General features: G+C 39.4%; 1 protein-coding gene across 23 annotated transcripts in view; it reads left to right on the top strand.

The window, feature by feature from the left end:
• Positions 1-25,795, top strand: part of CLASP1 (cytoplasmic linker associated protein 1) — a 262,250-nt gene that overhangs the window by 176,124 nt on the left and 60,331 nt on the right. For 8 of the 23 annotated variants that reach the window (XM_032412363.1, XM_032412256.1, XM_032412243.1 and 5 more), the window contains 9 exons: positions 873-899; positions 2,872-3,039; positions 8,993-9,100; positions 16,781-16,884; positions 18,782-18,805; positions 20,132-20,376; positions 22,184-22,247; positions 24,717-24,719; positions 24,856-25,019. In XM_032412363.1, the coding sequence (XP_032268254.1) occupies positions 873-899; positions 2,872-3,039; positions 8,993-9,100; positions 16,781-16,884; positions 18,782-18,805; positions 20,132-20,376; positions 22,184-22,247; positions 24,717-24,719; positions 24,856-25,019 (907 nt within the window). The remainder of the gene's footprint in view (positions 1-872; positions 900-2,871; positions 3,040-8,992; positions 9,101-16,780; positions 16,885-18,781; positions 18,806-20,131; positions 20,377-22,183; positions 22,248-24,716; positions 24,720-24,855; positions 25,020-25,795) is intronic. The other 15 variants (XM_032412268.1, XM_032412280.1, XM_032412218.1 and 12 more) reach the window with 6 other exon arrangements.

Here is a 25,795-nt window from a genome sequence, read left to right as displayed (position 1 = left end):
CTACTTTGCTTCTGTAGTGGGGGTGAGGGCAAGGATAGGGCTTTAATTCTTCAGTCTTGTAGAAATACTGCACCCTAGCTTGGGGCTCCACTTTAAAAGTCTTCAGTTTTACTTGATTCACTAAATTCCACTCACAGGAAGGGAGACAACACCAGCCAGTAATCAAGACTGGACCTTGAACTTAGGCATATAAATTATTTAAAAAAATTATTTTAATAGGAAGTAAATATGAACATATTTACATGTTTTATAAATGTAGATATACTAGCATTCATAGTCCTGGTATAATAGTAAGTAGATTTCATTAACATTAGATTAATTAGATTTAGGGCCCTTAACAGCATATTTTAAATATTTGAGGATTTAAATATGTGAAGATTGATATTTAAATATTTGAGGATTTGGCATAGGATGTTCAGGTGAAACTAATTAGTAGCAGTTTCTTTGAATTCATGATGTTTATTGAGCACTTGCTATGTGGTAAGCACCAGTTAAGGTGGTAGGGATACATAAATGAGTAGGATGCAGTCACTTCTCTCCGCTTGCTCAGAACTAGAGAGATGTGCCCCCCCGGAGGCCAAGACGCTTGTCTTTTCTGCATCTCCTCCGCCTGGCACCAGACCTGGCACACTGTAGGTTCCTAAGTGTTTCATGAACAGACCTGAAATAAATGCCGATAGAGTATGATGTGAATAAAATAAACATAAGTACAAAAGTAGACTAAGAGGAAAAAGACCTAGAAGAAAAAACTATTTTGCTAATGTGTTTGTGAACAAAGACATTTGTGTTGTGTTGCATGCTGACCTTCTGTATTGTGCTATTGTCTTTTAATCCACTTTTTGCCTGTCCTTTGGTCTGCTTTCATAATCAAGGATCCAGATCTGCTAATCCTGCTGGTGGTAAGCCGTTTCTCTTCTTGCCTTTTTTTTTTTTTTTTGCGTTCTTCACCCCATGTCCCATGTTCCTTGCACAATATTAATTTCTCTGTTTATTATGAGCTTAGTTAATCTTTTCTGCATTTTTTCTGTATGTTCAAATTCTAGAGTTTGGAATGGATTTCTTTTCTCCTTTTACACAGCTTAATAGTTCATTTGGGTACTCAAAGTTTTATGGGCATAAGATTAATAAATCCTGAGACAGATTCTTCATGGTGATGCATACCAGTGATTTTTATAATGAATTTCACTTTAAACTGTAGCTGTCATTATAAAGTCCTAATTTTTGTGAGTGATCACCTTAATGATTAATTTGAATGATGGAGGTGTAGGCATGTGTTTCCAGGTTAAGTGTTATTTTAAGGGTTTTTATCTCTGGTTCATTCTCTTCTGGTACATAATAACATGCACTTTATGTTTGAGAATTTTATTGCGTTCTCTACTTAATAAGGAGAGTGTATTTCGGTGTATTGATGTGATCTTTAAAATTTTGCTGTTTTCGGGGCGCCTGGGTGGCTCAGTCGTTAAGCAACTGCCTTCGGCTCAGGTTGTGATCCCAGGGTCCTGGGATCGAGCCCCACATTGGGTTCCTTGCTCCGCGGGAAGCCTGCTTCTCCCTCTCCCTCCCCCCTTCTTGTGTTCCCTCTCTCACTGTATCTCTCACTGTCAAATAAAAAAAAAAAAAAAAAATCTTTATAAAAAAATTTTGCAGTTTTCTTTAAGAAAGAATGTTACCTCATGAAAAATGGTTATAAAGCTATCCAGCCACTTACTCATTTATAGAAATTACTAACTATGTATGATTTGTTTTTAATTTCTAATTCTCTTGTGTACATCTCAGGGCATGTGGTCTATGTAATTTCTATTTTTGTAGATTTCTGAGATTTCCTTTGAAACTTAGTACATAGTCGGTTTTTGTAATATGTGTGGAAAAGTGAAAAGAATGTCTTCTGTTTGTTGTACATGTGTGTGTATGTGGGACGTGTGTTTATGCATATCTGTATAATTTTGACTGCTGTCAATTTCAGAGGTATATTAGTTATTAGTTTCTTTAGTTTTTTTTTTTCTTAGAGGTGCATTAATAATTATGACCTTCTGAATTTCTCCCTATATTTTTATCAGTTTTATGTTTTATATTTCAAGGCTGTGTTACTTGGAGCATAAACGTTCGTGGTTATTATGTCTTCATTGACTATGATTCTTTTATCAATATGAGATATCCTTTGTCCTTTTTTTAATGCTGTTTCACTCTGTTGTATTGTTTTGTATTAGGTATGTTGTTTATTTCTTATAAACAACATTCAGTTGAGTTTCATTTTTTTAAAAGCCAATCCAAGAATCTCTGTCTTTTAATAGATGAAATTAATCCAGCCACATTTATTATGATTAGTGATATGTTTGAGTTTATTCCTACCATTTTATTTTGTGATTTTTTATTTACCATGTTTCTAGTTACCTTCCAGCTTCCTTTTCTTCCATTTGTTAAACTAATGGGATGTCCTTGGATCTATTTTCTTCCAGTAATGTTTAAGAAACTTCTAATTCTCTTCTTCTAGTGGTTATATTTAAAATTTTTCACATATCAACTCTTATAGAATAAAAAAACGAAACAATAAACAAACACTTTCGTGATTATTTGTAAAAATTTGCTGTGGAACAGGGAGCTGTTTGTACTCAGCCTGCTCTTTGAATCAGAAATTTTACTGTCATTTTGGTAGGACTCCACCTATAATTCTTCTTTGTATAAACATTCTTTTATGATATTTGATGTTCTTTTATGCTCCATGTAAAAAAAAATAGTACTACCACCAACAAAAAAAGCCATTTTTATATAAAAGTATTTGAGCCAAATAATGTGTTTACTGACTTCTGAAATTGTTAGAGTTTAGTCCCTGATTTACAGCCATTCTTCAGTTTTGTTTTGTTTCATTTTTAGCCGGCAGCCGGTCAAGTTCCCCAGGGAAATTGTTGGGAAGTGGTTATGGTGGCCTTGCTGGGGGTTCCTCAAGAGGCCCACCTGTGACCCCCTCTTCAGAAAAACGAAGCAAGATTCCCAGGAGTCAGGGATGTAGCCGAGAAACAAGTCCAAACCGAATAGGATTAGGTAAGGATTCTCAAAGACCTCAAAACATCATTCCCAACTTGGTCATGATTTTTATTATAATGTAATGACTTTGTCTAATGTTGGAAATAGAGATCTACTTTTGAACTGAGGATGTCATTTTGCCTGTGTTAAAAGACATTCTGATTTGTGCTTTTTACAGATTATGGCATGTTCAGGTTTGAATCACAACCAAAAAATACATGGGCCTCACCGTTCAGATTGACGGAAAAGAATTAATGTCACTGTGGGCTTTTGTGTTTTAGAGCCATTTAACAAAATGTTAGAATTGGGGGGAGTGGGCAGGATTGTCTTCTTCACAATTAGGAGCAATGTTGCTTTTCATCTTTCTTTCATGGATTAGCGCTAAGTAGCTGTTAGTCTATATATATTTTCAAAAGCAATTTGTAGGGTCCACGTATATTTTGATTTTGATCCTCTCTAACATAATTGGTGGAACTTATGGTCAAAGAATGTGTATAGTTACTTTTGACATAGTATTGTTCAAACATGAAAACTAGGAACAAATGAAAACCAAATATATAATATTTTTGTGTTGTAGTATTTAGTTTCTTTGTGATAGTGTGTAGAATTATATCAATTACTCTCAGCAGCTTAGTCTATTCAAATCTAATTTCTATATAATCTATTTAATATAAAAGACATCTTTTGTAATATGAGAAATCTATGTTCATCCTCTTCCTTATATTTTTACTGTTTTCTAAGGGTAAAAATCTATTAATGTAAAATCAGAGTACTACTATATTCGTAAGTCCTGTTGGCTTTTCTTTCTCATTTATTTATCTTGTTAACAGCTTTACTTGAATGTTTCCTGTGATGCACAGGCACTTTGTTAAACCTTAGGATCAGAAGATAAAACAGATACAGCTTCTGATTTTCAAAGAGCTTGTGGTCTTAGGGGTGGAAATGTAAGATAGTATGACAGATACTGTGATATAATGCTCTGGGACCATAGGAAAGGAGTGTCTTAGGTCCCTTGCCTACCCCAGTCTGCCCAAGAGAGAAATCTGGAAGGACTGGGAGAGGGGAGGCTTGCCAGAATAGGTCCATTTTTGATGATGTGTAAGGTAGGCTTAGGCAGGGTGGGGAGAAGAGGAGAAAGGTGTTCTAGGGCAGAGAGGAGTGTGTTCAGAAACAGATGGGAGGAAGCATAATGTGCTATGGGAACCACAGGTAATTCATTGAGCTGCAGCAAAGGAAGTTTGTCAGGGTGAGGTGGGAGAGGAGGGCAGTGGGACTGAGAGGGTGCCGCTTCTAAAAGCCCTCCAAGGCCACCTGAGCTACGAGAAGGCGGCGAGCGGGGACATATTTAAGAGGTAGAATGAATAGGCATTGGTTTGACTAACATTTCCAAAGCAAGTGAGAAATTTCTACATGATCCCAACTTGCTGTTGGCATTACGTAGCGTGGTCCCTGAGCTGACAAGTTATTTGGATCCAGCGATAACAAGTTATGTGGATACACCAGGGAAAGTATCATGACGAGAATGTCTAAACTTCAGATTTGAGGCTGTAACATATGTCTGTTTGGATCTAGTTTTGTTTGGAAAATGCATTTGATTTCGTATTTAGTCATGAGGTTTTGGCTGTCCCTTTTTGGTAGTAAGCTAAATGTATAGGAAGTCTCTTGGTGATCCAGATTAGTTTCATACTTTTAAAAATTCTTTCTTTTTTGGGATTTGACTTTTTATATTATTAAAGTTGCCATTTTTACCTTTTTCTTGAAATTGGGAAAGAAACTGCTCTAGGTTGACTAACATAACTCTAGGACCTGGTATTCCATGGTTTTAACTAGGAAGTTTGTGTTGTGGATAGTTGAAAAGACAGCATTTATTAAGCCTTTACGAGGTACTATCAAACATCATCCATCAGTAAAAACTAAATAGGAACCTGTTCTCTTCCAGAGAGTTCTTATTTGAAACAGTATTTTGGACAAAGTTATTTCCTTGATGCTCATTAAGGGGATCAGTTATGTGTAAAGCTTTGAGGTCATACATACAATTCTGATTAAAGACGATATTTAAATTTCTGCACATGGTGAGAATACACACAGATATAAAGATAGATAAATGAATCAAGTACATCTTTCCACTTCTTTCTATAGTACTGCTGAGAGATTCCATTTTATAGGGTGTCAGATACATAGCATCTTTAGCAGTAGATTGTCCATTGTTGTGATCATTTAGTAGATACTGCGTATATGCCTGTATATACCAAAATGTTTATAAACATTTGGTTCATTGTATAGCAACTTGAAATATAAGTATTCGAAAAAGGGGTAAGCGTCTTTTAAGAGTATTTTCTTTTGTCCCAAACCAATTAATAGTTTTAATCATTGCTAAGCTAGGCTTGGAATTTGCACTGAGAATTAATTCTGCAAATTACCTACAAATTATGTTTGGTTCAGCTGTGCCTCATCTGTAATAAAAATGACACCAAAGCTCTTCTTCTTTAGCATTTAAGGTTTCTTAAGCAAAACAGGATATAATTCCTGTTGTATAACCAAGAAACAAAATAAAACCCTGCTACTCTCTTTTTTCTTGGCAGTTTATTCCTTCATAAACTGTTCAGCCAAACAGAATAGATTGTAAATTGTTTCATTTTGGGGTTTTATTCTGTTTTTGATGAATAATAAAGTATAAATAGCTAATACCTATAGCAGTTATATTTTGAAAATTTGCCTTTAGTTTCCTTCTTCCACTCATCTCTTGAAAAGGCTATAAAAATTTTTATTTTTGGCAGCTTACATCCTGTTTTCAGATTTTCTGGTCAAAATATTTTGAAAGAAGCAAAAATTAACAGTAATCAGTGTCACCTGTTAAATTAGACTACTGTGTGCAAGACCACAACATGAAAATGTCCAGACTGTAGAGATGTTTCATGGTAGTGCTCCTTATTCCTCTTGTACTTTTGCTTTTGATGTGAGTTCTGGTAGGATCCATCCCTTCCTTAAAAGGCTGAAGTCGGGTTTACCCCCCAAACACTATAAAAGTAGAGTGTCTCTCAAGAAATGAAGCCAATCAGATGGGTTTTCAAGGCTTCCCAGCCTTTCCTGTAAGCATAGGACTTCAGAACCACTGAAGAATACTGCCTTCAAAGTTCAAAAGGCAAGCATGTCTTCATCATCTCTTCCTCTTCTGTTTTGCCTTCACATTATATATTCTCATAGAGAACAGTCAGTTTTGGCACTCCATAAAGAGGCTGATTTGATAATTGTTTTTTTTTTAGCTTTGACCATCTAATTCATTAGTCTTTATAAAAATCATATATTGATATACTTACTTAAAATCCTCTTTATAGAGTGGTCTTTGGAAGTGGTATCAAAAGTGGCCATTACTCCTCTCGTGTTTTAAATTATCCAGCATTTGAACGGTTGCTGTCACCACTAGATGTCCTTTAATGTGGTGTGGGGCAACTGTGGGCAGATGTTTACAAATTCATAAGCAGAATTCTTTTTGTGTATGTTACTACTAGCCTATGTTAAGGAAGCCAGTCAGCACAAAGGGGTGAATAAACTTTCTCTGGCTGAAATACTAAGGAGGGTAAACCTTGTTAAGAATTATGCATGTTGTTGGGCACCTGGGTGGCTCAGTTGGTTAAGCGTCTGCCTTCAGCTCAAGTCATGATCCTAGAGTCCTGGGATCGAGTCCCACATCGGGCTCTCTGCTCAGCAGGGAGTCTGCTTCTCCCTCTCACTCTCTCTCAAATAAATAAATAAAAGCTTTAAAAAAAAAAAAGAATTATGCATATTGTTGCTTCAGATCATGTCCACTTATCCCTTTTCATGCTCTTGTCTTCACAAAGCAGGCTCAGCGAGAGAGAGCAGAGATTTCCCATTGCTGTAGCATGTGTATTTTTTAAGGAAGGGAGTGGAAGCAGGGTGACAGAAGGGATCAGGCAAGAACTATAAGAAAATGCTCAACTTAAGCATGTGCATGTGTGAAACACTTATCAGGATTGTCTTTATTATTTCCAATTGTTTGTTTTAGAGTGGGTAGTGAAATAAGATTTTCATGTCTGCCTTTCAGCAAGGAACTCAGAGGTACTCACATGTGTACCTTATCTCACAGTACCCTTCTCATTTAAATGAGGGACTCTCTCTCCCAACCTTCCTACGGGGAGGCTGAGACAGGAGAGGCATCGTGGCTGGACAAGTGAGTCAGCATGGAACCGGAGAGGTCATTTCACAAATTAGATGTGGTATTGATTCTCTAGGGATAAGCCGCATTACTTTGTAGGTTCTAGGCACCTTCTCATATATTGGTGTCAATGGATGCTCCCTAGTTTTTTAAGGATTTTTTAATTTAGCCCCTGTGCACCCTCATCATAGGAGCTGTTCAGAATTATTATCAAGAATTGCTGATTATATAGTCACTGCCAGTTTGAGCAAAAACCCAGTGCCTTCATGTCATGTGGCAAAATGAAGGCGAATTTAGAAATTACTCGACAATCCGAAGTGAAGCCCCATTTTGACAGATTGCTCAGATTGCATTCCTGCGCTTGATTTTTTTTCTTGCTTGCCAGTGCAGACCTAAGCATTTGGACATCTCTCATGTAACTGTGGGGTCTGATGTAACTCTAGCACTGAGCAGAGACCACAGGAGGAAGTTGGTGTGGTTTCTCACTTCCATATTCTTTGTCAGGGAATTTCACGATTCCAGTTTGGAAGACATTCTTGTTATAGTTTGGTCATGCTGTAAATCCACCTTGGCTTTGAAGTAGTAGGCTCTGCTCATTACAATATAGTAAATGTAAAATGATTTTACATCAGTGAATCTAGTTTATTTTTTCCAAAATGTTCAGGGAAGACATTTCTATCTGGTCCAGAATGAGTAGATCTACTCAAGACAGACATATTTATTGTCCCACCAGCTATTATGGAGATGGCTATACACGTTCAGTATGCAGAGTCATTTCTGAGTATTTTGCCAGTACTGTGCCTTTGTTTCCTCAAGTTAAATTAGAAAACAAAAGCATCATGGTCTTATCTGAGCTTTATGGCCAAGTTATGTTAGACCTTAAGCTAGTCATGTGACACTGTCTTCTCAGTGTTTTTGTAACATGATAATAAAGTTACCCACGGATAATCATACAGTAGTTGGCCATTCTTAGGTCAGCGGAGGGATCTTTTAACATGAATATTGGGATTTGTCAGTCCACATACCATTGACAGACTCACGTGTGAGGCTGTAAAGTGAAGGTGCTTGAGTAGGGACCACAGGCAGATCTATTTGGATTCCCACAGAAAAAGCAGGAATGAATTGTTGGGACCAGTAAATAAAGGGAAAGCAGTCCCAACTCTCTGTACATGTTGGTTCAGGTAATTAAGTATGTTTGAAGCGTTTAGATACTTACTTGAAGTGGGCAGGTTCTCCAGCTGTGTCAGTCCTTAGAACTTCTCTTTGTAAAGAAGCCCAGGCTGAGAGAAGTGAACCCTCTTTCTTTTAATTAGGTAAGTTCATGGATTTCGAGCCTTTATTCTGTTTTTTAATCCAAAATAAATGATCTTTCTAACAACACAGTGTATATGAAAATGGCTTTAGTCGTTTATCATCTTGTCGAGCCAGTTTGCTAAAGCCATAAAAACTGATCATTTTCTAAAAGAGTTTGATCTTGGATTTCCTGGGGCCAGTTTGCTCTTTGGAAAGCTTTCTTTTCATTTCTTACACTTAGGTATTATTTCGCTTCCATACAAAAACCCACAGCTTTCCGAAACCTTGAGCACAGTCGAGTTTTTATGCAGGCCCTCTCCTGTTGTCAGCATGCCAGTCCGTGAGGCCTCGGCAGGGATAGTCATTCACGATGCACCCGCGCCCCCTCCCCCAGCGCGGACAATGTCATGATTACGTTAACGGAATATAACTGACGTTTTGTGAGTTTTTCTGTCTTCATTAAACTTCTTCACCTTCTCTGAAACCCCTCATGCTGCACACTAGCACGGAGCAGCCGTATCCCTCGACCCAGCATGAGTCAGGGGTGCAGCCGTAATACCAGCTGTGAGAGCAGCCGCGATACGAGTCCCGCTCGGGGCTTTCCTCCACTCGGTGAGTACACGTAGGCACTGGCTCTCGGAGCAGTTCCTTGCCCTGCTCCAAATGCTTGTCCCACACACTGCCAGGTGGAATGACCTGCTCTCCCTCCTCTGCTGTCCTTGTGATCCTTTCTTCTCTCTTTCCTCTTCCTTAGTTACCCTCTGTTGTCCCCTCCCCCCTCTGCATGCTTCAAGTTTGGCCATTTCCAATTTTTATATATTGGAGGAAAAAAACACCACTTCACTCTGTGCCGTCGCCATTTGTGACCACTTGCTGGCCGGCAAGCCCATCTGCGTGGTCACTTCTAACATAAGGGGACGCTCAGTGACAGTGAATTGCTTCTTAAAAGTAGAGCGAATGCCAAGTGTATCTTTTGTCATTGAATTTCAACAATTGGTTTTAAATTGTACCCTAGGTCAGGCCCTACGTGATTCAGTTCAAAGGTGGAGAAAAATAAAATCGCGATAATGTCTACGACATGAAATGTGCTCAGTTGAGGGGTGATAACATTAAAAAGCTGCATGGATGAAGGTATTAGCCATGCTTTTTTGTTAAGTGAGTCATTTCAATGCTTCCTCCTAAAGCAAGCCCAAAGTAGCTTTTTGATAAGCCGCTGAGGTGCACAGCACAATGCATGACTTTACAATGTTTATTGTTAACTAATCAGGTATTTTCATTCTTCCTGGGCTCCATAGGCTATTTAAAGGCTGTGACCCGATGCCCTCCCAGGGCAGAAATTTACGGTATTTGGTCGCCATAAGGTGGTATTAGTACCATATCTCAGGTCACCAGCCAGGTGCCATTTGGGTTGCTCATCCACCAACCTCAGTCTCTCTTATAGCCAGAGTTTATATTTTCACAGTTTTTAGGATTCAAGAAAAACCGACAGAGAAACCTATTTCCTTTATGGAATATCGTGTTTGCCTTTTCTTTTTAGTTTGAATAGTCTAAAATGGATATATACCTCGTCGTGCAAATTATTAATCCCTAGAGACCTCTAGAAAGACCACACACTTTTCACAAAAAAATATTTTGTATTCTCCAGTAATTGTGTTTCAGTTCTTTGCCATTTTGCTGTAAAACTGTCCATGTTTTCCTTTTGATAAGCATAGCAGGTGGAAATCATTTTAGAATGTTAGGCCTAGGTCTGAAGTTGTTATATGGAATTATGGTCTGCAGCAGTCTGTTATTTTGACTCTAATTATGTAACTGGGTCTTTCAAATATAAAAATGTCACTCCAGAAAGTGGATGATGGATCAGAAACACATAGTCTTAATATTTGCCTCTCTCTCCTCCTAGTGTCATACACTTCTTCCTAATATCCTTTTATCCCATCAGTATCAATAATCAAAATCTGGATATACTTCCTTATGACCTGCTGTCCTGTATGCAGTTAAAGCCATGCCAGATGAGTCCCTTGACTTAGTCTACCTGATGACCATGAGATCCCAAGTGGGGCGACTTACCTCGTACACATCAGCTATTCCACGGCAATCTGAAGCATCAGAACAGAATTCTCAACAAATTGGGTGGCAATGATGATTTTTTTTTTTTTCCAAATGAACTGGTGATTTTTCCTTAAGTTAAGGCTGTATATCTCTGCATCCTTGCTGACCTTCTAAACAACCTGTTATATAAGTGAACGATTCAATCTATTTATTGGTTATTTGGTCTCTTAGGCAAGTCCGTGTTTTTATTTCATATATGTACGGGTATTTTTGTTATTGTCCATGGAAGCAGCTTCTGGAATCCACCATGTGGTCAGCGGACCGGGCAAGGTGTGCTGAACTCTTGAGCTCCTAATTGAACCCCGAGTACTTGAGTGATCTAGTCTGGTTTTCACTTTCTTTGGCGAAATGGATCTGCATACGTGTCTTTCTTGGTGACAACCCAGAATGTTGAAATGCACAATCGCTCCTACCAGGGCAGAAGATGTGGATACAGATATTTCCCCTTCCTAACAAACTAGCATCAGCACACGTCTTTTGTTGTGGTCAGGGCCATAGTTAACATCTTCTCAGCTGAATTTTTATGCCATGCCCCCTTTGCCTCCTTGGGTTAAATCTGTCCATAAGACTTTTATCCAATGAGAACAAGAGCAGTGCTTGTGCATACCAGCACCATTCTGAGCAGGTGCAGCCCCTCATGGCTCCTGTTTGCCCTCTGGGACAGGTGTTACTGTCATCCTTTTTTTTATGGATGACGGAACAGAGACGTAGGGAGAGTAAGCCACTTTCTCAAGGTCACACAGCTAGATGGTGGAGTGAGGTTTTGAATCCAGCCTGACTTCAAAGCTTGGCTGCTTCCCTGCCTCATTTGAAAGTTTTGATAATTTAGTGTCTTTCATTTGTTCCTCTGAAATGTATTAAATGCTTTCTCTCCAGGCTTAAGCACAGAGAAAGTGTCTAGCAATGTTTCTCAATTATGATTTCCAGGTTTGGAGTTAGGACCCAGGAATTCATAGATGCGTCCCTAAAGGTGGTTCCCAGGGTAACTTGCTGTGCCTTTCAGACAATGTGAAGTTTTCTCCTTCTTCTCATTCACTTTAATAATTGTTTCCCACCCCTTCTATAAATTAGTGAGATTTTGTATTAGTGGCCCTTCAGATCAATTTATATAGCCAACCTTCAGTTTGAAATAAGGGGGGGGGGTGTGTGGAAATAATTATGTTTTGGTGATTATATATTGGTTTTATGTTCGCGTTTTTATTACAAAGTTATTTTGGACCATTTCCATGGTATGCATATGTATATGCTGGTTACAGTGACAACTTCTAAGTGAAAGTAAGGGCTCTGCTGTAAATCAGGCTTTGACATAACTGGGTCCACCTTGGATTCCACTGATGGATGTTCACTTGAGAACATGACAAAGGACTCATTACATGACAGATTTACTGTAGAATAGTCTGTTGAAACAGAACCAGGGAACGACTTTATAAGAAACCATCAGGTATTGCTTAAAAGCTATTTTCAGTTTAAACTAGGATATGGTGCTGATACGTTGTACAGTAAATGGTATGCTTCAGTCTTAAAATGTGTTTTGCCAACTTCCTTCTGTAAGGAAAGCAATTATTTTATATCTGTTTTAGAGATTGCCAATTTATTTGTGTGCATCTTGAGGAGTTAGAAATTTTCCTTTTGCAAGCTGGTAAAAATTTGTCTTTGTCGACCAGGTAACCTTTGCTATTTAATACCACTTATACTCCAGATATGTGCATTTTCATAAAGTGACGTGAGCTTGAAAAAATAAAATTATAGGGGCGCCTGGCTGGCTCAGTCGGTAGAGCATGTGACTCTTGATCTTGGGGTCGTGAGTTTGAGCCCCCTTGGGTGTAGAGATTACCTTAAAAACAATCTTAAAAAAAGTTATATTGAAGAGTTTGAGGTTCTGGTATTTTCTGACGAAATGAAAGTGTTCACGTGTACAGGATACTGCACTCTAGTAGCGTGGGTGAAAAGTAGCACTGCTTGCTATTACTTTGTTAAACCTTGTGAATTTTCCCTGGTACGACCACCATGTTCTTTTCAGAGTAATGAATATAAGCACACAGTCTTTTGGGTTTTTTTCCGGAGGTAAGGAAAAGCCATATGTTGCATGGCACTCTGCTCAATAAGTTCATATTTTGAACCAAAGCCTATTTTACGGTTCTTTCTGAAAGTAATTCTCTGTGCGGACGGAGTTTAGCACGGAGTTCCTCAGATTGCTGAATTAATATGCATATTATGAATACTTGCTAATACAGTAATATCTGACATAGACCTGTAAACTGGCGTTGACTGGTAACCGTCACGGCCACCGCCAGCACCAGCAGCACTACTCCTGTTGCTCCCACCATTTACTCAGTGCCCGGCACTGCTTTAAGTGCTCTGTGTCTGAGCTCTTGCAACTCTCTCCACTCCCAAGAGGTACGTACCACTTTTAGCACCATTTCCAGCCGAGGAAACTGAGACACAGATGTAGCGCTTGGCCTCAGGTCCTCCAGCTGGTTGTGATCACACCAGGATTTGCCCTCAGCTGCATTACAGAGTGGTTGCTCGTAACCAGAGTACTGCAAATGCCTCGCCAGGGAAGCTCCTTAAGCCTGTTACAACTCAGTCTCCAGCAGTTCAACAATAAGTTCATTGATAATTAGGGTATCCGTGCAACAGTAGAGCAAAAATTTGGGGGAACACGGAATTTCATTTGTTGAGCCCCTTTCTCGTGATTTCATCCTATTTCCAGATAACATGACGAAGTTCTATGCTTTTGTTTTTGGTGCATGGTTGCATATGCATCACGTACCGATGAGGCATCTCGTGAGCTGAGTAAATAATCCATTCTCCTGCTGTTCCACTCGGTATATAGACGGCGCTCTGTGACTCCTGATGTCCTTCATGTTGCATATCTCCATTAACGGCTCATTGAGGCTTCGTGGCGTGAATATAAACCTGGAGTCTGAGCTCAGCTGGTGCCTAGGAACACCGCAAAGAGTGCCTTTGTTGTGCCTGTGTGTGTGTGCTAGCCCTGTGAGAGCCAGCAGGCTGCCGTAGAGTTTGGGGATTGGCACTTGCTCTCCATTCATCTCCAGCATCATTTCCTTTCACGAGAAAACATGGCCTTGTTGGGAGCAGTCTGTGTGTTCCCTTTGGACTGTGGCATTTCCTGTCTGGGGTACTTCTGTGTTAATCCTGTGGGTGTTGCCGTTCCTTTTACCTGCAGCCTCTCGACGTCATTCCAGGTCCACTAGTGCCCTCTCCACTGCTGAAACTGTTGGGCAGTCAGGTGAACAAGTGCTCACTGCATGCCTTGGCTTCTTCATATGTTCCAGTTTCGCACCCATTTTCGCATTTGTTTTCATCAGTGTCGGCTAGCACTTGGCATGTCCGCCCTTCATATTTGTTTTCCCCAACGTGCTTTGATTTTTTTAAGTTGTTGAATGTTTATGGTTCTGTTAATAGGCCGTAGATGCTTTATAGCCTGTTTGACAACATCATTTCTCCAGTGTTCATGTTTATGTGAAAACAAAACAAACAAAAACACGGGGAGGGGCCTCTACCCCTCTTTTGACTCCCTCCCGAAATAGGAGAACAGTCACCGGAAATAGGTATCCCGAAAAGTCCCTGTGGGGAAAGAGGGGATGGAGGTCCCCCGACAGTCTTTCATTTCACAAAGGCTTTGCTCCCAAAAAGTGTTGATTACTGATGTTAATTATTAGTGTCAAGTTCTGATTACTTGGAGGAACTGTTTAGTTACTAAATGTTCCAAGTCCTAGCATGCATGATTTCATATGTATAAATATTTGTCCTAAAACTTTTACGGAAAAACAAGGTCACGATTCAGGTAATCAGGTCAGGCGGCAGGTAGCCTTTGCAGCCTGTGGTCCCCAAATGTTCCGTCCCAGCCCGCTTTAACGATACCAGAAGTGCCCCGGTCAGCCATCGGGGCAAAAAGTAAGCATACCGAGATGCATCAGTTTGCTGGATTTAACTGACATCATTTTTATATGATAACTACAGTTTTCTTACCTGAGTAAGGCATTATGTATTAAATCACAGCCTGTTGATGGGGACAGCTGTCACCAATTCATGGAGTTATTTTCTCTGTTCTTCCTCTAAGCGAAGCGAGCTATGCTTTTTATTATGCACACTCTGAAGAGTACAGTCCCCTGAAAATCAGGGGCCAGACTGAGGGCACAGTCACACGTATCCATCTCTTGGGAAATGGAGCTTCATCATAACATCAGAGCAGTGAGTGTAGAACAGACTTTGCTCTGGTGAAAACAAAAGGCTTGTAACTTTGCTCAGATCCAGACAAACATTTCCCCTTCAGATTTGAAATTCAAATGATCTATGATATATATCCAGTGATCTGCAGTCACTGTGTATGGCAGAGCTGTACGCATCTGGGAAGCACAGAATAATTGCATTGTTCTTACAGTTTTAATTTTCTGTCAAAAAATTTTCTGTCAAAAAAAAATCAGTATTATCCCTGGAGCAAGAATTGCTGGCATGAGATATACTTTTTTTTAAAATTTTTTTAGATTCCGTTTTATTTAAGTTTATGCTGGGTAATTTTTAAATGGCTTACAACTGAATTATTTTCATTTTGTTACTCATAAATCCCTTACTATCTACCCTTTTTTAATGGAAAAAAGACTTGAGCAAAGATGTATAAAACCATATGCACAGCAAAACTCAAATTTACACTTGTTTCATATGTCAACTGATTATATATATATGTATATATGGGGAGAGATCTAGATATAATTGCTTTGTGGTCTCTTAGTTTATATGGCACATTTAATCATCTTTTAAACAGAATGGCTAAGACAACATACAGGGTGACCAACAAGTGCATTAAAAAAGGGGATAGTATAACATACAATTTTTGTTTCTTTATAAAAATTCATGACTGTATAACGTTTTGGTTAGCAGTGTTTAAATATTTTCCCCTTTCGGTGGCGCTGGAAGGTGTAATTTTTGAAATTGACATTTTAAAAAAGCTAAGTAACACCTCACTTTTAGAGTTCTTGTTTTCTAAAGAACTCTTGTTACATATCTAGAGTTTTAAATATATCACTTTATAAGAAAGATCAATTCACGTAAAACAGATTTAGCTTTCCTTTTATTCTAAATGCTTCATTATGGCTAATAGAGAGGGGTTTTGTTTTTTTTTTTTTCATCCAAATAGTGTCTTTCTTGTTCACAAAAAGAAAGCATTTTTTATCTTAACATTTTTCTTCAAAGGTTTTATTAAATACATTAGGATTTTAAATAAGAAATGCTTGCCAGTAAATAGTATGATACACTTAGGGAGTATAATTTATATGAACTTTTTACTGTTACAGCTTTAACTTCAGCTCTTCTTAAGGAAGGCTGCTCTCCTGATGTAATGGGGCTTTTAAGAAGCTAGTCTTCATTGTCCTTGATCCTTAACAGGCTTAAAATTACTGAACTGCTGAAATTTATTTTAAATTCTTTGGATCATACCCATTGTGTTACATGTTTAGACTATCATTTGAAAATCCTTTGAGAGACTCAGGAAAAATGTATACTACTGTTATCTGAATGATTAATGTTTTGCAGTGAAGATGCTAGCATTTTGTGATGATCATTGAAGAATTTTAATAAACTGATTTTTAAATAACCTTTGGTGACACAGGCATCATGAACAAATGCCAAAAATTAATTGAGCTCAGTTAATGACAGTTAAACAGTCGTGACACTAATGAAAATTTGCAGAGATCAATTGAATGCATTTGTTTCAAATTTTAACTTTTTATTACACATTGCATTAGAACTCTGTTGTCAAACCGTGAAGCTTTCTAATCAGTTTGACCAAACATCAGGGCCAACTTTGCTCCAGAGGGAACACTAAATAGATTAAAAAACTCCGCCCACAGCCCAGCTCACTTCTATAATAAGTTCCCCTCTCTCTCTCCCATGTCTCAACACTTTACAAAAATAAAACATTAAAGAGCCATTTCAGTTGTTAGGATGCTTTGTGGCACGACAGTATTAAATATGGAACAACCTCACCTCTGCCGCCGGTAAACAAGTCTAGTTAGAACTGTAAGTGAGGGGTAGTTCCGATTGGCTAGAGACTTTCCAGTGCCTCTGTCCAGTAGGTGGGAAGAGGCAGGAGCCCTTGCAAAGAATTGAGAAAATTTGAATTAAAGTGACATATCTTTCGGTTTTGTTTTTCTTAAATAGACCGGTTTGGGCTTGGCCAGGCAGGAAGAATACCTGGCTCTGTGAATGCCATGCGAGTTTTGAGCACAAGTACAGACCTTGAAGCTGCTGTTGCCGATGCTTTGGTAAGAGTCGCAGTGTGTGCAGTCTCTTTGACTTACTCAGCCACGGTTTTCTCTGTCCTACCAGAAAATCGCCTCCAAATCAGGGTACTAAATCACCCTGGGCACTCTGTAAAATTGTGTAAATACTGGGTAAACTGATATTATTATCACTTTCTCTTTAAACTTCTATCCCTGTACATAAGTGAAAATTGGCCCTATACAAAAAATACTCGCGTCAGGTGTTCGTTCTGGCTCCTCAGTATCAAGGAAGTTTTGATGGCATTGGGCTTCTCTGATGGCATTGGGCTTCTCTGATGGCATTGGGCTGCTTTTTTTTTTTTTTCCCTTTTTCTCCATTTTTTTTTTTTTTTTCCCCCAGCGTTTCCTTTTTTCATTCTCCTGCTTCTATTGCTTTACAGGTTCTAATGGCATAGCCTAAACATATCATTATAATAGTAGGTAACAGAGTTTGTTGTTTGAAATCTCGCACTGATTCCATGACCACACTAGTAGTTCCATGCGATTTTACCTTTGTTTGTTTGTCTTTAAAAATGAGTCCTTATTTAAGGAAACTCCTAAATTTTAATGCCAGTGAAGTCTGAGGATATAAAGCACTGGTGGAATATGTTTTTGCCTCATTATAATGGAATATCTTAAAAATATGTATATAAAGTGATTAGAGGTCCTTCAATTTGTGGTCAGATTGCTTTTTAAAGATGTATTTCAGCTGGTAGTGACACTGCCTCTAGCATATTCTGGTTGATGTGCTCAGCATTTAAAATAGATCCCCTTTAGAACTGTCTGATCTTTTGCCTTGCTTGTGCTGTTTTAAGATATATTGTCTCTGTGAGGAAAAACGTATTATAACATCCTGCTTTCAGACCCAGAAGTTTTAAACCCAGCCCTGTTTTTCATCTGATCAAAATGTCACAGTCTGTGGCTAACAGGGATTCTCACTTTCATCCCATCCTGTGTCGCCCTCATTTATTCTTGCTCAGTCAGATTTCTTTGACAAGCGACTGTGAGCAAGCAGTTTGCCACTCTCCTGATGCTTTTCCTGTAAGCAAGGGCTGCCTGGCCAGCTCTATTCATCAGCCTTCTGTGTAGAAGGGCTTTTTTTCCTGGCAGGTACTGGAGTTCAGGATAATTGCTCTAACCATGGCTTTGACTTCAGAGTCATGAGCTGGAACGGAACTCTGTGAAGCTATTTTTCCTTCCAAGCTGCAGCACTGAGAATCTGTCTCTTATTTATTCAGAGACCCCATTAGGAGGTCAGAGGGGTGGGAAATGATGGATGTGCAAAACCCTTAGTTAAATGGGACTTCCAGTTAAGACGGGGGAGTTCCCTCATTCTTTAAAGAACCGCCCAAGGGACTGTGCACAAAGTTCTAGGAGGCAGAGTCGGACTTGAGAACTTGAGCTTGGGCTTTCCTTGACTCGGGCTTTTCTCTGAGCTCTAGCTCTCGGTCCACTCAGGCTGCCCTTATTACTCTTTGTCCAAACTGCTTGGCCTCCCCGAGTGACCTGCTGCAGAAGAGAGAGCGCAAGAATGGTACATAGTGTTTGCCTCCCAGGGTAGAAGCCCCAGGGGCAGACAGAATCTAGCGTAGGAACAGACAGGAGAATTAACGGTGACTTTCGGGATGTACCTCGGTGACGTGGGAAGAGTTTTAGCATAGCAAGAAGTGTAGCGAGTACTGGAAGGCGTTTCTAGGAGGTGTAGGAAGGGCTAGGTAATGCCATTGTGAAAGCGTTCTTTGTTATTATTCACTTGATATGAATCGCTTGCTAACCTATATTTTTGGTTTGCTAAGATATGTTTTGCTGTACACTTTTGTTGCAAGAACAATCCCCACATATGCTTCTGACATAATTCTCTATGCTTTTTCCCCATCCTTCAATATTTTCCTGCCTACAGCTCTTAGGAGACTCCAGGAGCAAGGTACCAGTGCTTTTAACTTTTGTTTTACAACTTCATTTTTTTCTGTTGCGAGTATATTTCCTTTAGGGGCTATTGAAAGCAACAAAGCATGTAGTGTAATTAGAAATTCTGGTCTCAATTATGATTTTGTCGAGTCTAGTGAAGCTGTTGTTAGCGATGGAATCAGTCTCCTCTCTCATCTGTTTTAGTGGTTTTTTTTTTTTTTGAATCTCAAGCTCTGCTCCTTCTATCAGTGTTTTATTTTATTAACCCAGTTTGTGTCTACTCTCAATGTCATTACTATTTCTTGAATGGATATATTCAACATTTTTCTTATTTTATAAATCTAGTTTGTTTGTATATATGTGTATATATATATATTATATAAGATGATCCTATAATTTATCATTCTAACAAGGATACTTCTGAAAGTGAAAGGGGGTGCTACTTACTCATAACTCTGCTGGGACAAGAGGCATAAGGCAGAACTGTCCCGAGCAAGTTATGGTGGATGGACAAGCCATACATTATTAGAAAATTACGTTTGTGAAAGAAAAAAAAAGAAAGACAAAAGAAAATTGCATTTGTATGGTTTCAGCCAATTAACTTTTTTTTTCTTTTAGGGAAAATTGTATTTTATCAGTTTAATAGCTGTTGCTATATTATTTATGGGTTTAACTTACAGTTTTGTATTCAGGGTAAGAGCAACGAGTGAAGGGTCTGCAGGAAGCCTATTTGTGTTCAGATAATTTAAGCATCCTTTTACTTGGGCTACTCTGTCCCTGACATTTCAGTTTCAGGCTTTCTTGAGGAAGCATGGATATGCCAACAAATTTTCCCACAGACCCTGCCCATGATAGATTGCTTCTGTTTGCGAAGGGCCCAGTGGGGGCGCATACCTGCAGGGTGGCAGGGGCTGAGCCAGGTTAGTTCACACATGCTCCCAGCAGGCGTGTGGGAGGTAGCATTCTTGTCATTTCAAAGATGAGGAAAGCGAAGCAGGAAGGTGAGGAGCTGTCTGAAGTTCCTCAGCCAGTCAGTGGCGGCAAGACTACCACCTGAGTCTGCCCCACTGCGAAGTCCACACACCGTCCTAGAGACCACACACTTCCATCTCTGCTAATGGACCGCTCTGCCTGTTACTTACTATCCCGACTGGATGTCTGCTTTTCTGTTTTTATTTCCCTGATCTGTGAGCACAAGAAAGTGTGGTGTGTGCGTGCGTGTATGTGTGCGTTCGTATCTTTTTACCTTTAACTCTGTTGTTGATTTTGTGTGGTGTGACTCATGGTCATTTCACCTTCCCATGTCTTCCTCCATCACCCCCACCTTCGTTGGATCTGACAGAAGAAGCCTGTGAGGAGGAGGTACGAGCCGTATGGGATGTATTCGGATGATGACGCCAACAGTGATGCCTCGAGTGTTTGCTCTGAGCGCTCGTACGGCTCCAGGAATGGTGGCATTCCCCATTATCTGCGGCAGACTGAGGACGTAGCAGAAGTTCTCAACCACTGTGCCAGTTCCAACTGGTCAGAAAGGAAAGAAGGGCTTCTAGGCCTGCAGAACTTACTGAAGAGCCAAAGAACACTGAGGTGAGGACAAGGAGGCCAAGGTTGTAAGCCAAGTTTTAAGTCCCATATTACACTCAGCAGTGGTTTAAGGGGGTTCCCTGTCATTCAGGGAGTCCTCACAGAGTTCCTGGCGCAGGGGCAGGCACTGCGGGTGCTAAGATGACTAAGACATGGTCTTTGCCTTCCAAGGACTTTGAAATATCTGACAAATACTCTATTAGGTTTATAAAACATTTGGTTCCGTTACAGTTCATATTTATCTGCTAGGTGTTATTTGAGAAGTCTTGATACAGTTTGCAAGTTAGGTAAAAAATAACTCTGCTGGTTGGAATGGTTCATTATACTTTGGAGTAGTGGGTAAAATCATAGCAGTCTCAGCCTAAAATTTTGTAATATATGCATACATATAGCTTATAAATGTGCATAGTAACGACATACTAAAATGGAGTATTTTAAAGTAGTACCAGCATTATTACTAGAGTTGATTATTTTGCTTTTTTCCTTGTTTCTATATCTCACAAATTTTCTAAAATGAGCATGTATCGCACATACCATAAAAGTATATGTTTATACCATATTTCATCAAATCTGAGGCACCTTTGACACACTGCTATTTTACATCCCTCTAAGAAGAAATGCTGCTTATTAAACCATGGCAGTACTAATATGTCTTTGATTATAAGATGAATCTCTAAATTACAGAGATGTTAAAATGTGAAAAATTGGGCAAGTTAGAATCCCTGAAATACAGATATGATGTTCTTTGGAGGTTTTTTCTAAGATAACTTGTGAGAGTGGGTAAGTTTATGATCACGGATAGGCTCTGCACAGCTAAGTGAACCTTGACTAGTGGATCCCTGTGCTGTAAGTGTGCCCATCCGGTCTGTCCGACTCCACCCTGCCATGTTCGTATCTGTTACGTGCCATTCCCCACCCCGAGAGGTCTTGAGAAGTTTTGTCATATGCTTTCTGAAATGCACATAGCCTCTAATGCTCTAGTGAGCTGTCGAAAACAAAATGAGGATTAAAAAAAAAAAATGAGGATGGTTTGTTGAGATGATTATTCCTCAAGAATCTGCTTAATTCTGGAGATCCTGGTTTCTTGATTTTTAGTGTTCACCAAGTATCCATTGAAGAATCTCTAGAAATCTGTTGATTGGCATTGGTCTAACTAGATCGCGTTGTTAATAATGTTAAAGGATCATCGAACCAACTGTCTTCATCTGTATGAAGGGGGGATTACTCAAGGGTAATTTAGGGAAGAGATGATGATGCTTATTCAAGCCTTGAATGAAAAATGGGACTCAGTAGTATAGGTAAGGGTCAGAAAAGGCAAAAGGGCACTAACGGGAAATGAGTGTTTGCTTGGTCTCAGCAGTTGTAGGAATGGCAGCGTTTCCTCCTTTAAAGCTCCCTGTGGCCATTTATTTGATACAGATCTAAAGACATCCGAGTACTTGGTAGCAAAACTGAGATTAAAATCCAGGTCCGTCTCACCCCAAAGCACATGCTTTTCCTACACTTTATCCCATTGCCTTTCATCTGTGGCAGGTGGAAGACAGACCTCAAATGAAATGAGCGGGGATTTAGCTCAGGGCTTTGCCACTCCCATGTGTGCAAACTTTGGTAATCACTCTCTGAGATTCAGTTGCCTCATTTTAAGTGAGAGTCAAACTGTCATGGTTTTATATTTCTGCTTAATTTCATCATGAATTTTTAAATAAAATGATTCGTTTATGAAAAAAGCTTTAAAAAAGCTGTCACTAATCTCAGTGTTGACTCATTAAATTCTAAATTCATTTATTTATTTCCATTTTATTCCCTCTAGTCGAGTAGAATTGAAAAGATTGTGTGAGATCTTCACCCGAATGTTTGCTGACCCTCACAGCAAGGTAAGTCTGGGACTCGTGCCTGCCGACGCCCCCCCGCATGCCCACGTGAGCTGTATAATATACTACTTAAGAGTGAGAGAGAATTCCCCATAGCGCAGTTTAGACCTTACAGATATAACACCAGCTTCAGCAGTAGTTTATGTTATATCTTTTAAAAAAGACTTCTTGGGATCTTCACATGTCCATAAAACTTGGAGCTAAATAAACTAAATAAAATTTGTTTTAAGAGTTAACGGAAAGAATAAGATGTAGTCATATTCGGGTGCTTTGGGGTACTTCCTATTAGCCGAACAGTGGGCTAGGTGCTAGAATTAAACATCATATTCTAATGCAATGCCTTTTTTTTCTTAACTTAACAGAAATGAAGAAGATAATCAAGTCTATAATTATTTTTTTTTGTACCCCATGTAGAATTTGTCTATATAGGACAAGATAAAAAAAAATAGAAGCATTTATGTAATGGATTTATTGAAAAACCAGGTCAAGCTATTTCTCCAAATAGAATTTTCCTGTCCCCAAGAACTTGCTCAATGGTGGCCACCTAGCTGGCATCCACACTCCCGGGGTCCAAGGAGTCCATTTCTATTAAGTTAAGAAAAAAAAGGAGAGCACTGAGCCCTGAGGGGGGATCTCTGCTGGGAGGAAAACACCCCTGACTATGACCCAGGAGTGGTGCTGAGAGAGGGACCCTTTACAGAAGCTTGCTTGGAGTCTAGATTTGAAACAAATACCATTAGTTTGGGAGGAATCCTAGTTGGATGCTTTTAGAGAAAGAAAATGGGATTGAGTTTATTGGGCAAATTTAAAGGATGGATAAAGGACAGGACCAGAAGTGCAAAATTTGGTAGAACCTTAAGTCAGCATAACCAAATCTCATATGCTTGACAGTGCAGGATTTCATGATCTCAGACCACAGTTTTCCTAGTAAAAATGGTCTCTTGTAAGTCTTATGGGGAGAAGGAGACCTGTCATGGCGAGAAAGTCCAGCCAGTTACTGTGACCTCCTTTCCTTTCCTGCCCTGTCTTTCTCATCGGAGTCATCAGACATGCTCTATCCAGTCATTCAGCACTCAGTACTCGGTCTGGGCTAGGGACACAGAAAACAACACGGGACCCCTGTTCTTTGAGATGCTCATGGGAGCCTAGGAGAATGAATGTGGGGGTTCTCTTTTTTCTACAGGGGGTAGGGGGTGGGAGACAGAGTTCTCCTCGGTACTGGTCTTGAAGCATGTCTTAAAATTCCTGTGATGAACCTCACAGCAAGGTTAACATTAACAACATAAGTAGAATCCAAGAAAGGTTGAATTCTAGGGCCACAGAGATATCCAAAGATACAATTATCACGATTTTTCTCTAAGATAGTGTTTAAAAGCAGGAAGACTGGGGCACCTGGGTGGCTCAGTCAGTTGAGCGTCAGACTCTTGATCTTGGCTCAGGTCTTGATCACAGGGTCATGGGTTTGGGCCCTGTGTTGGGCTCCATGCTGGGCGTGAAGCCTACTTCCAAAAAAAAAAAAAAAGACAGGAAGATTTTAAGCATAAGATTCGTAAGAGTTAGAGCATAAGGGATGTTAGGTAGTATGGAGCATTGATGAAATTTCTGTTACCTGTCACCTCTAGATTGCTGATTCAGAACCAGAATGTGAGGATAAAGAAGGAAATTTGTTTCCATCAGAAGGCTCTTGTACAGTGAGTTTGGAGGTCTCAGTTTAGTTAATATTTGCTAGCTGCCTTTGAGCTAAGCCAGGAATTCCATAGCTGGGGGCTCAGTGAGTTTTTTTCTGAGCTGTCTCACGGGAGACCCCTGGTGGTTAATAGTTGCTGTGCTAGAACTGAGTAGGTATATAATGGCTGGGTTGTCCCAGTAGAGCATGACTCATTTATTAGCCAAGTAGGGGGCACAGTACTACTTATCTCTCTGAAATCGGTTCAAGGATAGTCCACTGTGGACTCTTATCTCACCTTATACGCATTAATGATCGCACAGCAGCATGAAAATTATGTGGACTGTATCTTTTATTCTAAGCCATAATTTTTTATAAAGACTATAGTGACTTTTATAATATCTTTTTATATTGTATTACTTTACAATATCTGAATTGGCCTACATCGAAATCTACAATGCACAAGGTTTTTTTCCTCCCTCATCTTGTAACATTACTTGTTGAATGCTAGATAATGGACAGTAATAGTATGGAATTATGATGGTTAAGACTTTTTTTTTTTTTAAGAGGAAGGAAGGATGGGAAGGAAGAGAGGCCTCCAGGATTAAACTAATACCTTTCAGCAAAGTTAATTTCTCTCGGTACTGAATTTTGAAGGCATATTGAGGGAGGGGAGAGTATCAGTATCAGTTTGTAATCTTTTCAGGTCTTTTAAGAAACTGCATGAAAATGGTTATTAATTCACTATGGACTAACATGGAATTTGTTTTGTTGCATGGCCTGGTTTGCGGTGGAATTCACAACAGAGAGTAAGTTCCAATCCTTTTTCCTTTATTTTTTTTAATACATTTGTCTCCTCTAATATGACCAGTCCATTTTTAATAGAGACTTTGGAGGAAATTATGAATTACATATGTGAAATATTTGGTTTTCATTTGTGCCTAGGTTTTCAGTATGTTTTTGGAGACTCTTGTGGATTTTATAATAATTCATAAGGATGACTTGCAAGACTGGCTTTTTGTTCTTCTCACACAATTACTTAAGAAAATGGGAGCAGATTTACTTGGATCTGTGCAAGCAAAAGTTCAGAAGGCTCTAGATGTCACCAGGTAAGATTTTAGAGGCCAGACCATTTTTTCCCCAGCTTTTGATATACAACTGACATATAATGTCGTGTAAGTTTGAAGTATATAACGTGATGATTTGACACATGTGTATATTGCTAAATGATTACCACAACGTTAGTTAACACATCCTTCACTCACATAATTGCCATTCTTTTGTTGTGGTGGTGGTAAGAACATTTCAGATCTATTCTCCTAGCAACTTTCAAGTGTATAATACGGTATTGTTAACTGGAATCACCATTCTGTACTTTAGATCCCCAAAGCTGATTCATGTTGTAACTGGAAGCCTGTACCCCTTAACCAACATCTCCCCATTTTCCCCACCCTGTACTCTGGCAATCACCATTCTACTCTGCTTTATGGATTTGGGTTTTGGGAGGGGGCATGGCACAGGGATTCCACATACAAGCCTGATCGTGCTTTATTTGTCTTTGTCTGGCTTATTTCACTTAGCATCATGCCCTCAGGGTCCATCCATGTTGTCACAAATGGCAGCATTTTCTTCTTTTTTCTGACCAAATAATATTCCTTTGTGTTTTGTTTTGTTTTGTTTTTTTTTTAAAGATTTTATTTATTTATTTGACAGAGAGAGACACAGTGAGAGAGGGAACACAAGCAAGGGGGAGTGGGAGAGGGAGAAGCAGGCTTCCCGCGGAGCAGAGAGCCCGATATGGGACTCGATCCCAGGACCCCGGGACCATGACCTGAGCCAAAGGCAGTTGCTTAACAACTGAGCCACCCAGGCACCCTGTGTTTTT

This window comes from Phoca vitulina, unplaced genomic scaffold (genome assembly GCF_004348235.1).
Source record: "Phoca vitulina isolate PV1807 unplaced genomic scaffold, GSC_HSeal_1.0 scaffold1, whole genome shotgun sequence".
NCBI lineage: Eukaryota > Metazoa > Chordata > Mammalia > Carnivora > Phocidae > Phoca > Phoca vitulina.
The sequence above is the reverse complement of the archived record's forward strand: the minus strand, read 5'-3'. Positions and strand labels throughout refer to the sequence as shown.